This window comes from Aptenodytes forsteri, unplaced genomic scaffold, assembly GCF_000699145.1.
Source record: "Aptenodytes forsteri isolate BGI_AS27 unplaced genomic scaffold, ASM69914v1 Scaffold35, whole genome shotgun sequence".
Lineage (NCBI taxonomy): Eukaryota > Metazoa > Chordata > Aves > Sphenisciformes > Spheniscidae > Aptenodytes > Aptenodytes forsteri.
Genome location: NW_008795334.1, coordinates 3,109,229 through 3,124,607, shown reverse-complemented (window position 1 = coordinate 3,124,607; position 15,379 = coordinate 3,109,229). Strand labels below are relative to the sequence as shown.

Below are 15,379 nucleotides of genomic sequence, written 5' to 3'. Positions count from 1 at the left end.
CGGCCCGGGGCCCCGCTCCGTGCCGGCGGCGTGGGTAGGGCGGGCTGCCGCCCTCCCATCTGTCGCGGCAGCATCGCTGCGTCGGTCGTAACGGAGCCCCTGGTGAAGTCGCAGCACTTGCTCTGGGGACAGTATTTCTGCGGAGCGGCGGGACGGGACGGGGCGGCCGGGCGGGAGCGGAGCGGGGACGGCGGGGCGCCGGTGCCGCGCTTCTCAGGTCGCAGGGTCCTGGGAGAGCTGGCTTCTCGTCAGAATAACCAGAAGACCTGCTTGAATGTAATCTGAGATTGACCTGATGTGCCACGGTCTGCTTTTAGTTCTTTTTCTCACTCTTCCCTGCACCTTCCTTACCCATCAATGCAAAATCGCTCGGTGTAACTCCTCCCAGAACCTGCTCCTTCTTAGAGCAACACAGCGACTCTTCCCGTAGGGGTAAAACTAACCTTTCCTACAGCAGCGCACTTGGAGTTTAAGCTTAAAATCCCCACACATTGGCGCAGTATTTTTATGGCCCTTTAGATTCTCATGCTAAAGTAACACGGGAATGATCTCTTCAAACCGCATTCACGAGAGGTATGAAACAAATGTAGTTATTTATAGTGCAGTTTGAAAAGATTGAGACCTTTGTATGCTGTGCTGTATTTGGGAGAGAGGCTAATATGGCAGATCTGCTGTAGGAACCTTTTGCAGTGCAGATGGTGGGATTTGTGCCTGCTGTTAAGCCCAGAGATTGAATGGAACATCGTGGGTCAAAATTAATAAAGAGATACATATCCTGAATAGCAAATACTTCTGAACTGATGAATATGATTATACTTTTAACACTCGTAAGTGCTGAAATAGAAATTCGTCACAACTTGTTTTATAGAAATGCTGAAAGTCATTGGTAATATGCAAAAGTAGAAATGCTTGCAGGTGGGAAAAATGACAGGCTGGAAGGAATGTGAAACATTGAATGATACGTGGATGATGACACTTTTTTCACTTTATAATTTGGTTAACTGAAAAGTTGGATGCAAGTATTTTGGCTGTAGATATGCAACTGCATAAAAAGGAATGGCATTCAGAATGTAATTTACCCAGCAAGCTTTCTTTTACAAAGATGTTTTTAGTGCATTGCAGTGGTAGAACAGCCCAGTATTTTGTTCTGATCCATATGAGGTTTACTTGGAAGACCTCAATCATCAGCATATTAATTTCTGTGGACTGTATTAAGGAAGTAGCAACAGGTGTTAAGGGCAGGAACAGTGAGCTATTTTCTTCATTTGATAGTTGATTATAACTTGTATGTTTATAATCAAGAACATAATAGCATTTTGCTGGATTTCTTTTTTTATTAATAGTCTATTTAATTTTTTAACCTATTTGAGGAGTGATACAAATGCTGGCTGTATCAGTGAATATTTTAGGTGTGATTATTACCGCAAAACCAAATTATTTGCTCAGAGTACATGGTGGAACATTATTCAGGGCCATGTCTGAAGCTGCTGACAGCATTGAAAAGAGTGTTTTAAAAGGAAGCGTTTAATGCATGTATATGAAAAAAGAATGGAAATTAAAAATAATTTCTGAGGCAAATTGACTCCTGGACTTGCACATGCTGTTGCCCACAGCAAGCCATAGCTCCAGAAGGAAACAGCAGATAATAAGTAGCTATGAAATAAAAAGAACATCCTTGCAACAGAAGGGTGCATCGTGATTCCAAGTGCCAGTTTGAGTTAAATTAGAACTACTTAAAAACTGAGAGCAACCTGTGGTATGGTATCAAAACAATCTTATTTAACTATAGGAAACAGGCCAAAAATGTTGTTTGAAGCCTCAAGAAAAAAGATAAAGCTTGCAACTAGCTGCCCCATAGAATGATCTAATGGATACTGCGTTGTGATACCAGAGAAGAGAGTCATTTCATGCATATTGATGGAAACATAAAAGTACCTCTTCTCAGCAGTGACCATATCATGACATACCTAATACACATTCTTATTTGCGTTTTTCTGTATATCCTGCTAGGTGGATAGAGAAATCTGTCAGCATGAGTGAAGACAATGTAAATCTCAGTCAGGGATCAGACAGAGAGGGAGAGGAGTGGTATTTAGTTCTGGCTTGCGTTCCAGAGCTCTGGCTGCAGGCCAGGGCTCCTAATAATCCTTAAGTAGTATGATATTTCTGCTAAAATAATCAGTGGTGAAGTGCAGTCAGTACCAGTGCCTCTGGTTCAATTTGTCAGCAGGGTTCAGCACTAATGCCGTGCAGAGAAGACCTGAAAAAAATTGTGCTCTTTAAGACCAGCTGTTTTTCACAAGACCTTGCTGTGTCGTTGGAGGTTTTGTTTAGCTTCTTGGAGGGGAGAAAGAAAACCGACTTACAGAAAAAAACTGCTGTCATGTCAGTTGCCTGGTTTGGAGTAACTGCACAGTTGTCTCGCAGATGAACTGCAAAGGTTGAGGAAGCTGGGGTCTTTCTGTTCAACAATTCACAGGTCAAACTCCTCATTTAATCACTGATGTGTGGAAGCTCTGACTGCTTCCTTGCTTGACACATCTTCTAAACTCGTCAGTTCTGCTGTGGGTCCCAGCACTCCCAGCTGCTACCAAACCAGGAGAAAAGCTGGAGGAGAGTGAAGGATTGCTTAGGTCAATAGTTACCTATGTTCTGAACAAGATTCTAAAACTTTTGGCCACATGTCTGTATTGAATTTAGTCCAGTCCAGAAGAAACAGCAGAAGAAGGATAACTCTTCACCACTGTTGTAGTTTCCTTTTTTTTTTTTATTTGTGTGTGTTCTTTTGATTTAGAACAATCTCTCTCCCTTCTTTGCCTTTTTTTCTGTATTAGTCTGAGTCCATCCCAAATCTGCCTGGTTTTCCCCCAGCTGCCAAAACCTGATTTCCAGTGCCCCACCCTTCCAGGTTAATAACACAGTCTGTTCTCTGAACCCCACACGATTCTCCTTCCTAACCTCAAAGCTGACCTGGCCCCATCTAACTGAATGGCACCCAGAGCCTGTACCTTGTCCTCATGATAAAGTCTTTGCTCTCTTGAGAGAAGGTGGGTTTTGAGGAATACTGTCCTGCATGATGCACAGCTGCTTAGACATGTACCTTCATGCAGGGAGAACCTGGGGTCCAGAATGGCAGAAGTACTAATTTTTGTAGCTGTCCCCTTCGTGCTGTCCTGCTATCACCCTGACTTCTCTCTGAAGGTGTCCTTTTTAGTTTCTGGTCACATAAAGAGATGCAAATACAACTTAATTTGGGAGAACAAGAGCCTGATATGTGTATTTTTTTTAAAACAGTATCAGATTCTGCTAGAACAGGACTATCAGCGTAGTGTTGTATGCTTTCTAAGCCTGCTCCCCGCTTGTGAGAAGTGGCTGGGTTGATCACAGTGAAAGAGAAGTTGAGGACAAAGAGCACACATATGTTCCCATGTGTATCTTTCACATTAGTGAGTCAAGTCTGGTGTCTCCTATTATAGAAGGTGGGATTAGATTTATTAGTGTGGTTTGTGTAAATATCATATGTGCTACAGTTTGCCTGGCTGTTTTTATGCTGATGGAGCAAATACAGCTAAATCAAAGTAGATTAAACAGTGGCAACATTAAGATACAGTTTGGAGAATATTAACATTTCTCAGACAGCAGCAAAGCTGTTAGCTGAGGAGTGCTACTCAAGCTCTTCTCAGCTCTGAGTGCAAGGGCAATGGAGATCCTTCAGAAGATGCCGATGGAGGGGAGAAAGAGGAGCTGCCTCAGTTATATCCGTGAACACTGGGAGAACAACTGGAGACATTCAGCCTGTGTGCGAAGCAAAGCCTGGCAGTCTTTTCCCAGCCCAGAGTAACGGAGCTGAATGGCACTTAGAGCTGTCAAGGGAAGATCAAAGTTTAGGTGGAAGGAAACAAGTGGGCGACTTTATTTTTATACCTTTTCTATTCTCTCTTGGATTAAAGGTGAAATAAGCATTAGCTTTGAAGAAGCTGTTTGTGAGTTAGTCAGACACTTGGGAGGAAGAGGAAGCTTGTTTGAGCCTGCTGTACTAATACGGATGGTAAACGGGTACGGCACCTGCAGAGCCAAGTTTTAGAGGGGATGAACTGGGTGGTGGCAACCAGAGATGGGTAAAGGTGCCAAAATTCCAAGTGGTGTATTTAGGGCAGACATGGACGCGCACTCTTTGGCCATAATGTGTGCTTAATTTATGGCTGGGAATAGGCCTGTTGAGATGAACAGAACTATTTTTAGGTCTAAATTAAGCATGTACATAAATACTTCATGGTCTTGAAGTAAAACCTAGTCCTTGGTGTAAACTTAAAGGACGTTAACGCCGTCAGCATGAAATTGGTCTAACTTCTGGTGGGATTTGCAAGTAAATTAAAATAAGGATGACAGGAGGAGGAAACAAAGAGTGGCAGGAAAAAGGAGATCAAACGTGCAGAATGGTAACATACAGAATGGTACAGGTTAGATAAGGAGACCTGATGCTGCTAAATTTGTGCTCTGAGAAACTGCACTTTCAGCTTCTCTTAACATTAGGAAAAAACCTAGCATTCTGACTTCAGTTAACTGTTTTGATTTAGTATTAACTGTTTTTCTTTAGAAATAACAAATGCAGACATTGGAGTATTTATGCTGTTGACTTTGCAAGGTGTTTATTTTGTTAAAAAGAGATGAATGCCAAGAAGCTTTGCATTTATATTAAATACATTCCAGCAGTACAGTGTTTGTTGAAGTATGACAGAGTATCAACCTGTTTTTTTAAAATACTGTTCAGTCCTTAGAGTTAGCATGCAAAATAATGTATTGCATTGTGATATTTATTCCTATTTGAGGCTGCAGTGCCTTGTAGGTCTGGGGTAAAAGAGCATGGTAGATGGTGGTAATCCAAATGAAACTTCTCTTCCTTGAAAAATTGATTTAAATGAGGATGACTGTTGTATTTTTACATGCATTTTATTTAATTGCATTTTTAAAAAAAGAGTTCTGAGAAAACACAATTGGGAAATACGGTTACAAAAAGTATGTGGCTAATAGGTCATCATCCATGTGGTAGCTCAGTTCTCCGGTTTTCAACTAAGAATGGAGTTTTCTTAGGCTTTCTTATCCTGAGATTATGATGTATGCCACTAAATGACGAGAACACTAAAAGCTAAAAACTCAATTTTTATGTGTTTCGGACTACACACCATTGCAGTTATGAATGAATCCAATCTTCCCTGCAGTTGCTGAACTATTTTTCATTGTTACAGTTAAGGAGAAAAAATTTGTAATAGTTCGCCAAAGAAGAAGAGGCCATTTTGATTCCTGACAAATGCAAAACTATAATGATAATTGTGTTTGGCAAATGTTTAGCGTATGTGTTGATAAAGTGTAAAAATGCTTCCTGAAGCTGCTATCCCATACGATGCAATGCATTTATATTCATCTTAAAGATGGTTGTTTTCTTGCTTGTTTGTGAAACAAAAAAAAATTGAAAAAGAGTTGTAGTATAATTGAAATGAGGCATACAAATTCTGGATTTTTGTGGCCCTTTTTCCCACACCTCCCACACACAGACACACACACACAGGTTTATAGAAAGGCTTTTAAAAATTTTTTTCTACACATCTAGAATGCTACTTACGATGATTTCTTCAAATAGTGTCTTTAAAACCTGCACTATTAGATTCTCTTGCTAAATTGGGCATCCTTGGAACTGGTAATGTTGCCACAGAGTTCATTTGTCAAAAGATGCAAAAAAGTTCCAAAAAAGTAAATGTACCCAAAGACGTGGTTTCTGCAGTTCTCTTGTTTTTACAGTTTGCCAGTTACTGCAGAAACATTTTTCCCCACTTGGACATTTGCAAATTGGTTGCATTTTAAACACTTGCTTAGTTCAAAATGAATTTCCATCTTGAAATTTTTTTTAAAGGTTTTTTTAATCCTAAAATTTCCTTTCATTTTCAACAAGGTGAAGCACTGTTAGAAACTCAGTTTGAAAATATTTTTACAAGGGCAACTAAAGGACAAAGTTTAATGAAAACTCATGAGGAAAAAATACTGCTATTTTTGATCATGTTTGTAGATGAACAAAGACGAGAAATACTGTTGGCACAGTAAACAGATGCCATTTATTAAATACTTGTTCAAACATAATTAAAAATGTTTTGTAAGGAGTTCTTGGGACTGCTCATGTTGGTTTTAATAGGTCTTTTCATGGGAAACTCTCAGAAGACTGAGGGTAAACTAATGTCATGGTATTTAAATGTAGGCAATTATAGGCCTGTCAGCTTCTCATCAGTCTCGCACAAAATAATGTAACAGCTGAAACCAGGTTCAGTTAATGAGGAGTTAAAACATGGTAGTATAACAAATGCCAATCTATGTGTTTTCATAGACTATATTTTGCGAAACGAAATTGATAGATAAATGCAATTATTGTATTTTGTTACTAAAACTACTAATATGTAATAACAGTAGTGGTAGTAGATGCTGGGTGTAACAGGGTTATAACAGGGTTGTATGTAACTTGGTTCCATTTGATATTTTAAGAAATGAAAATGATACAATATCAATGTGGCAAACATTAAGTTTGCCTGGCTGGCTGACAGGCCTTAAAATGCAATCATGGATTGTGAATCATCATCTGTTTTTTAGTGGGATGCTGTAAGGGTTGTTGCTCATCTCTGCTATCTGACAGGTTTATCAGCGATCAGTCAGTTGACTGCTGCTAGCTTTTTCATATGACAGCGATTTCTGGGGTGTTATTTAATGAAAAAGTCTGGTTGGTAACAGCCCATGATTACTTGGCAAACTATACCCAAGGAAACAACTCCATGTTAGTAGCCAAATTCAAAATCATCCGCCTATGGACAAGAAAGATGACCTTTTTATGTCTTTTTTTTTTCAAATGTGAAGCACTGACTTCAACTGTCATGAAAGTCAGAATAGCTCAGCTGAGTTCTTTCTGTGATAATAGGATTGAAATAGGCCAGTGTGATCCACATGCACCTGCCCATGAAACAGACACAGGCTAGAAAGAATGTACATTTTTGAGTTTAGTTACTCATTAGATGGTTTAGCAAGGGTTGTAAAGCAACTTCTAAATCAGGACTGACTTTTTTCTAAGCAATGTATTTACTACTATTATGTTTGTTGGACCTGAAATAGTAAGGTCCAAAGTAGGGGAAATGTGCTAGATAGGTCATGGTGGATGATCAGTATGTCTCTACTGATGTTAAGCTATTAAATATTTGTGTTACTGACAGTTTGTTTTTAATAGGGTTCCAGCACCTACATAACTATTTCTTTTCCTTTCAGAACTCTTCTGTTCCTTAATCAAAGGAACCGTCAGATTTCGTCATTCCATGGAACTGAAATATTGGTGAATTAGGCCAGGTTCCCTAAAGGACTGCAAAATGGAGCCAATAACATTCAAAGTTAAAAAGTATCACACATCTAGTGATTTCTCAGCAAGTTTCAGTCTCCAGCTTGTTGGTTCTCTGCCAGTGCATTCCCTAACCACCATGTCAATGCTGCCTTGGATTGTGGCAGAGATCCGCATGCTCAGTACAAAGTCCTCCAAAGAAGAACCTAGCATCAGCCAAATCCGACTTTGTGTTTCACCAGCGAGTTTGCGATGTGAACCAGACACAGGGAAAATCCAGCAGTGGGATCCTTTGATTTGTTCAAGTTTGTTTGAATACAAGCCACAGCATGTCCACAAGCTGATTCACAACAGCCATGATCCAAGCTACTTTGCTTGTCTGATAAAGGATGCAGCAGCAAATCAGCGAAGTATCTGCTATGTATTTAAAGCTGATGATCAGACAAAAGTAAGTAAAAAGAAAAAAAAAACCAAAGCAAGCAACATTGGAGTTGCTTTTGTGCTGTTTGAAACCTTTCACTACAGTGTAAGATCTTAAGATTGTATTTATAATTAGAGACTGGATCTCACTAAAACTTACTGACAAGCGTCACTTTACTTGATGTTAATGGTTCAGTTGAATTTGAACTGCTCAGTATGTGAAGTGAAAGGTGTGTAAATCTCCTACAGGATCAGAGCCTGAATTTCATCAGCTTAAAAAACACTTTAGTTTGGGATATGGGCTGAAATCTTGGCCCTCAAGTCAGTGAGAGTTTTTCTGTTGATGTCACTAGGGCTAGGATTTCACCCTTGAGTCACTGTGAACTTTATCTAATCCCACGGTCAGACCTCTCAAATTTCTATTTTCCTGAGTTGAGACCTATGTGACTGGGAAATAGAGATACCTCCTTTCTCAGAAGGAGGAGGAGGTAAGGTGGAGCCTCCATATGTAGCATACCTCCAACCACAGGACACTGTGGAAACCTCTTCCTAGCTCTGTAATCCACAGAGCTTGGCAGGTGATGCTGGAGAATGGGAGAGAGGCCACAGCACAGTGCTGTGACTCTGTGACATTCGCTTGCTGCTGCATGGCGTGAGACAGGAGTTGGGTGTGCGCGTCTCACTGTGGGTGAGATTTGGCTCAGTCTGCATTTCCTCAGAGCAAGTTCTTTGCTGAAAAGGTGGAAGCATTAAAAATAGTCAATCTCTTCTTTTGTTTGGGAGTAATGTGAGACAATAACTCTCGTGAATGAGTAAGGTGAATAGGATTTGGCACAAAGCTATTGTGATCTACTGGGGACAAAACAGTGACATATCCTTCACCTCTCGAGTGTAGACGCTAGTTATAATGTTGGAAAACAGCATCTTTCTACATGCTGCTTGCTTGACTCATAGGAGATGTCCTGCTGAAGCACTTTGGAGGTATTATGTGAATATACACCACACATGGGATTTATGCCAACCTGCCCAACAGCAAAACATTGTACAGTTTCAAATCTGTGGTCTCAAGCTTAGAGCTCAAAACATATGGAAACAGCTTTAGTTAAATCCTCCCAGATAAAAAGGCAGTTCCAGTGTATTAGAAGGCAAATATGTTGTAAATCAAAAGCATCAAGTGAGAAATCCTGTCAAGTTAAAATGTAGAATACCAAATTTATGTATGTAAGCAGAAATAAGGAATACATGTTTCAGAACTTGGCATTGAATAGAAGTTGGTAAATGCATTTTGCAGTTTGCTTATGCACTTAGTTTTGCTTGTGATTTTACAGGATTATGGTGAGTACGCAGCACCGATCACCTCCAGTACATTTTCTTTTGCAACAAAAGATTGAAGTACTTTTTCCTCATGTTTGATCAAATTCCTAGACATGTTTGAAATGAAAGAGAACAAAATAAGTCACTAGTTAAATTTGCAGCTGTGTCTACATGTTTTTGGAGACAACACCCAGAATTTTTTGATGCGTATTTTAACTACTTAGCCCCAGATTCACACAGCTATCTGTCCTTTCAAAAACTACCTTCCACCTGGTCTCTTAACTTGCCTTGATTGCAAGGGTTGTTTCTCTTGACTTTTTTTCAGGCTATGTTCCTAATTAGGAGGTAGACATCTAATCAGCATTTGTGGACCTATGTTTTAACAAAAGGATAATGGAAATGCCAAGTGTTCTTATCTTCTAAAGTGAAGCCCTGCCTGTTTTACTTAAATTCAGTGTAATTTCTGATTAATCGACCTTTTAAGTAAAGCCCTTATGCTTTATAGGGTGTTGTTACTCTGCCCTGAATATTGTCATATAATGCCTTTTAGCTAATTGATGTCTGTGTATTTATCAAGAGGAGTGAACTGATGTTACCTGTTTTGCAGATACCCAACTTGAAAGCATAGGAGTGTACTGTATACCTCTGTTACAAATTGAGGGAGCTGTTTGTTAAAAACGAGTGAGTTGGGATGAAGAATTCAGCACTATGTTGCTGCAGCTTATGTTCAACTTCAGAAGCAACAAATTTTAGAAATTGGACCTTTGCAGCCTGTGTGACTCAGCAGACTTCTGTACTGGCACCCTTGCTCCTGAGGATTCTTTTTTCTATTTGCTTCAGCTCTGTAAAAGAGACACAGTGGTCCAGATAGGTTTAGTCACAGAGTTTACGTGTTCATAACTACTCTTTACCCAGCAATCTTGGACATCCAAACTTTTGTGATAATTGCACTTCATCTGTTTTTGTTTGAAAAAAACCAACCGGTTACTAATTACTGTAAACTGCAAAAGCCACAGTTCTTTGTATCTGCATAGATAAATTGGTAGTAGGGCTATATTTGACAAAGAGTTTTCACATTAGGTCAGGTCTGACTGAGGATTTGAAGTAGAAGGTACTTCGTGGCTTTGCAAGTAAGTTCTGAGTATATCTCCACCTCAGGATAAGTAGAATAAAAGAGGGCAGAAGGATGTCTGTGGGAGAAGTAGACTAGGAAGATTAGTATGTTAAGATGAAAGCAGGTGAGTAGAAGACTAAACAGTGAAGGCCTTTGAAGAGGAGACAAGAAACTTGATCTTCATGCAGACAGAGGAATAGCGCTGGAGGTGGTAGAAAGTACAGAAAACCAGGAATGGTCAGCCTTTTAGCATCAGCATTGCAAATAGACTGCAGTCCATTAACTGTAGTTGTACTCCTTTATATATACAAATTGAGTGAGAACATATACTTGATTAGTGAGGGATTATTTTACTGTTTAATATGAAAGCATTTTGTTAATGGGAGATTTTTTCTTGAGTAATATTTAGCTAAAATCTAGAATTGATGGGGGTGTGGGAACGCATGCAGTGTTTTTCCTGGATATGAATACAGGGCTGTTAGGTTCATTGTTGCTCCATTACCAACATATCCACTTTAGAGAAGAAATCAGTAGACAGGTAACTAATACTAAATAATGTCAGGATTCTTTGCAAGGAATTCTTTGTTCTGCTCCTCTTCAGAAGCGAAAAGAAAAGGCAGTGTCCTATTGTGGTCTTTGTCTTTGCTCTGTAGGATCTTATGTAATTATTTCCATTGCATCATCATGGCAGTATACAGCTCACTTTCCCTGCTGGTATAGCAGTAAGTAGGGAAGGATGAGAGAAGCTTTCCTGGCAAACTGCTCCTTGGCACATTACTTGAAAACGAGCATGTGCATATAGAGATCATTCCACTCCACTTACTACTAAAAGGACAGGTTTATACTGCCTAGGGAGAGCTTCTCTTATGGATTAGAGTTTCCTTTCTAAGCAGATCTGTTGGATATGGGATCTGGAGCCTTCCTTCCTTCTTCATGTATAACCTCAGTAAGTTTCCACTAGTTACAGATAGTGGAGTTTCTTATCCCTTCACCCTTATTCTGTGGAGGTTCTGATGAGGCCTCATGGTTGAGTAATTTCTGCCTGAGGGTGGGGCTGAAGCATTAATGCATATTCTTTGTAGGTGCTCAGGAATGGAGCTGGATTCAATTATATTGCCTGCAGGGAGCTCATGAAGACTACTGATAGTTCATAGATGGGGATTATGCATACTGTGTTGTGTAATGGTGGTGGAAGCTGAGGAAAAATTAACTCTCCAGTAAATCTGTGCTTGCGGGATAGTACCTTCATCATAAGAACGCAGCCTTGTTGAACAGCTTGGCCAGAGTACTTGAGTACTGTAAGAGTGCCACGGCTTAAATGAAAACATACATGCTACCAGCCTATGTATCTTCCCAGCGGCTTCTGGTCTGACATTTGCTTACGTTCTACAGAAATGTGATGCTATTGACATAATTGTTTTTGTTGAAAACTATATACATTAAAAATTATTGGCATTTTTGTCCTACACTTGAGTTGTGGTAGTCTGAAAGTTTGGAGCTGTAGGTGAGGTGTGCTGTTTCCTTCATGAGCTCATTCTCTACAAACACAGCACCACTCTCTTTCTGTAGGACACCTTGCTTTAGCGCATCGTTCACTCCGAGGAATGAAAGAGTTAGATAATGAGAAGCTAATGGTATACTGTCACAGGATAGCCCTCTCTAGCAGATACAAAGTAGCCAAAACATTACAGAGGAAGAGTAATTTCTGTTCTTATTTTCAGTTTGGAAAAGTAATTCCACGTGCCATTATGTTGATCTTTCTTTGGTGTATCAAATGATTTGTTTTACTTAGGTATGTTTAATCTTATTTGATGGATGTTTTGGCTGGCAAATGGAATACTGGTCACTAGTTTATCTGATAATGCCCTGGGCTAGTTTAGATTTAAGGAAAGTTAAGGTTGTACTGTCCTTTATTATACTTTTATATTTATTGTAAATAAAGAAAAACAGTTCTAAACTTAATGGTTTCATAGAAGTCTGAGTCAAAGAGGGCATTCAGTACCTCAGCCTTTTCCATGTCCTGTGCTCCATTCAGCAGCAGGCCCACATTTTCCCTAGTCTTCCTTTTGTTACCTATGTAGCTATGGAAGCCCTTCTTGATGCCTTTGACATCCCTTGCCAGATTCAACTCTAGGTGGACTTTGGCTTTCCTAACCATGTCTCTGCATGCTTGGACAGTGTCTATATATTCCTCTCAGGTTACCTGTCCCTGCTTCCACCCTCTGTATTCTCCCTTTTTATGTTTGAGTTTTGCCAGGAGCTCCTTGTTCATCCATGCAGGCATTTTTAGCTGACTTCTTGGTCATTTGGTGGTCAAGAGACCACCTCTCTTGAGCTTGAAGGAGGTGGTCTTTGAATAACAACCAGCTTTCTTGGACCCTCTTCCCTCCAGAGCCGTTATTCCATGGTACTTCTTCAAGTAGATCCCTGAAGACACCAAAATCTCTTCTGAAGTCCAGGGTTGTGATCTTGCTTTTTGCCCGGCTTCTCAGGATCCTGAACTCCACCATCTCATGGTCATTGCAGCCAAGGCTGCTTTTGACCTTCATATCCCCAACAAGCCCTTCCACGTTAGTAAGTATGAGGTCCAGCAGAGCACCTCTCCTCATCACCTCCTCTGTCACTTGGGTTGGCAAGTTGTCATTGATGCTCTCTGGGAACTTGCTGGATTGAATATGCCCGGTTGTGTTGTTCCTCCAGCAGATACTTGGGTGGCTGAAGTCCCTCGTCAGGACCAGGGTCTGTGAATGTGAGGCTACTTCTAGCTGTCTGTAGAGTGCCTCATCCACCTGTTCTTCCTGGTCCCAGGGTAAAATAAATTCCTGTATGCTGAGTAAAAGTCAGCAGACAGCACTGTCGCCTTTTTTTTAGTGAAGCAGGTGCTCAGAATGTTTGAAAGTTTCTCCTTTTTTCTTTCTGTGATATGAACTAGAGTTTTAGAGGATTTGAGGGAGAGCCTAGAAACTGGAGCCTGATGTCTTGTAAGGAGAAATATTTCTGTGACATTATCAATGACCAATGCAGAACTAGAATATGAAGAAATGTAAAAAATTCAGTTCAGATTTTGAAAGGGTTAAGTTTAGTTCTTCTTTTTTTTTTCCTCCCAAGAGTCTGGACACAAGTTGTCATAACAGCCTGTAATACATGCTTGTGTTTACCAGAGCTGTTAATGCTATAATTGCAAAACACTGGATAGAACTGTTCTTTTCTATTTTATAGAGAAATATTGCTCGTGATTTAAGCAGGATCACAGCTGCACAAGACATGCACAAATCTGCTTGCTTCTTCTGAATCTTCGTTCTGTAGTGTCATAAATCAGGGACAGCTTTTGGCCCAGGAACTGGGCTTCTGGCAGCTGCAGGAATGTTGCCATGAGAGTTGCAGTGCCCATATGGCTGCAGCGGACTGGGACATCTGCTTGAGACCTGAGCCTACTCATTGACTTTGCTTGTGCCAAATCTGCCCCATAGCAGACACAGATAAGCCCCATCTCCTTACACTGAGGCACTTTTTAAAATGTAGCACGTGCCCTGTTGCTGAGCTGTTTGGTTACAACAGCGATCTCTCTTTTGTCAGACGTCTTCATTTTTTTGGTCCACCAATTGCTTTAACAGTTACTGTGTTTTTAAACAACCTTCACCTGCTTTTATATGTTACAATAGCTTATGCGCTTAAGTAGATCATGCCGTATTACCTGGAATGCAGTACTCTTTGTTACATGGTGTTTGTGATCTGATTATGTGCTGGAGAAGCTGGTTTCAGATAATCAACACTTAGCTCTCTGTGAGGCTGCACAGAGCTGATGTTGTGAGTGAACTTCACATTATTCATCTATAAAAGGAATGGTGGAGGTCCAGTGAACTCCAAAGCAGTTGTTGTGAGGCTTAGCTTCGTGACTGAGGATTCTTACACAACTTGTTTTTACATTAGACTCTTAAGATGTGGCCTCATTAAGTACCTCATTTTTAATAGCACCATTTCTCTTTCTTAAAAGAATTCAGGCAAGATAATTTTAAAGCTAGAGGTGATCTTTTTCTACTGTATTTTACTGCTTGATGAGACTAGGGAGATTAAAATGTGGTTCTTCTTTTGCAAAAAGCATAAACCACTGAAACAAAACGAGGTAACTGGACTTATTTCAGTGCAAGTGAGAGCTTAATTTGGCTGTTTTCTGCCTCCTATTCATATGCGCCTTTGTTTTTTTTGATGGAATCTACGTAATTGCAAACTGCTAGCCCTGCTTTTTGATTTAGGAAGTCTCTCCTGTCTCCCAAATGCTAACTGGAGAAATTAATGTAAAAAACAGAAGGAAAAAAATCCAACAGAACAAATGAAAAAGCAAATATATATTTGTGCACATACGTAGTCCGGTATATAAAGCAGGTCAAAGTTTAGCTGTGTAAATCTTAATAGAGTGTCCTGTGTAATGCAAACAGCCAGCTGTTTTTTGGACACTCTCAAAATTAGTCAGGCTTTATGCTCATCCTGAGCCTAGAGCATAACTGTGACTACACCAGCTCTATCCTGGGATCTGTTCAAAGGATTCATGTATGTGAACTCTTCTTTCAGGGAGCTTTAGTGGCCAATGACCCTGTCCCTAGCAGCATTATCCCAAGCCTTTATGGGGCTCTTGTCAGACCCTAGAGTGACTTTGTGACATCCTGGCTTAGCTAAGTGCTCCTGTGTTCACCCTCATTTTACAAGAAATATTGTGTGATTTCGCTGAACCTTATGTGTGGTTGCCACATGGAGGAAGTAATTTGTGCAATACCAGTGCCGTTTCCTGACTTAAAGTCAGAGATAAAGTCTTCCCAAGGAAGATGAAATTAATCACACGGTTTGTAAAAAGAGATGCCTATTCCCACTCCTACAGCGGCAGCAACATAAAAAATTATATTTTCTTGTGATTTCTTCAATATCCCAAATCATACAGAAATTTCTGCTACAGAAGGACTAATAAGAACTCTTATTGTGACTTCAACAGTATAGTTACCAGATGACATTGTTAGCATATTTTTCAACTTAAATAATATTGAAAGTAGCTGTGTGTTACTTGTGCTGTCATGTGCACTTCATTGTGCACATTCCCCCTGCACTGTCATGTGGCAGGGAAGAATACTGAAAGGAAAAGGAAAACACACCTGATCAACACGTGGCTCAGGGGCTGG

At 40.1% G+C, this 15,379-nt stretch overlaps 1 protein-coding gene across 2 annotated transcripts in view; it reads left to right on the top strand.

Annotated features, from left to right (window-relative positions):
* The first annotated feature begins 7,301 nt into the window (after positions 1-7,301).
* Positions 7,302-15,379, top strand: part of TBC1D1 (TBC1 domain family member 1) — a 113,672-nt gene continuing 105,594 nt past the window's right edge. For both annotated transcript variants that reach the window (XM_009280157.2, XM_009280156.2), the window contains exon 1: positions 7,302-7,811. In XM_009280157.2, coding sequence (XP_009278432.1) covers positions 7,395-7,811 — 417 coding nt within the window. In that variant the 5' untranslated portion in view covers positions 7,302-7,394. The remainder of the gene's footprint in view (positions 7,812-15,379) is intronic.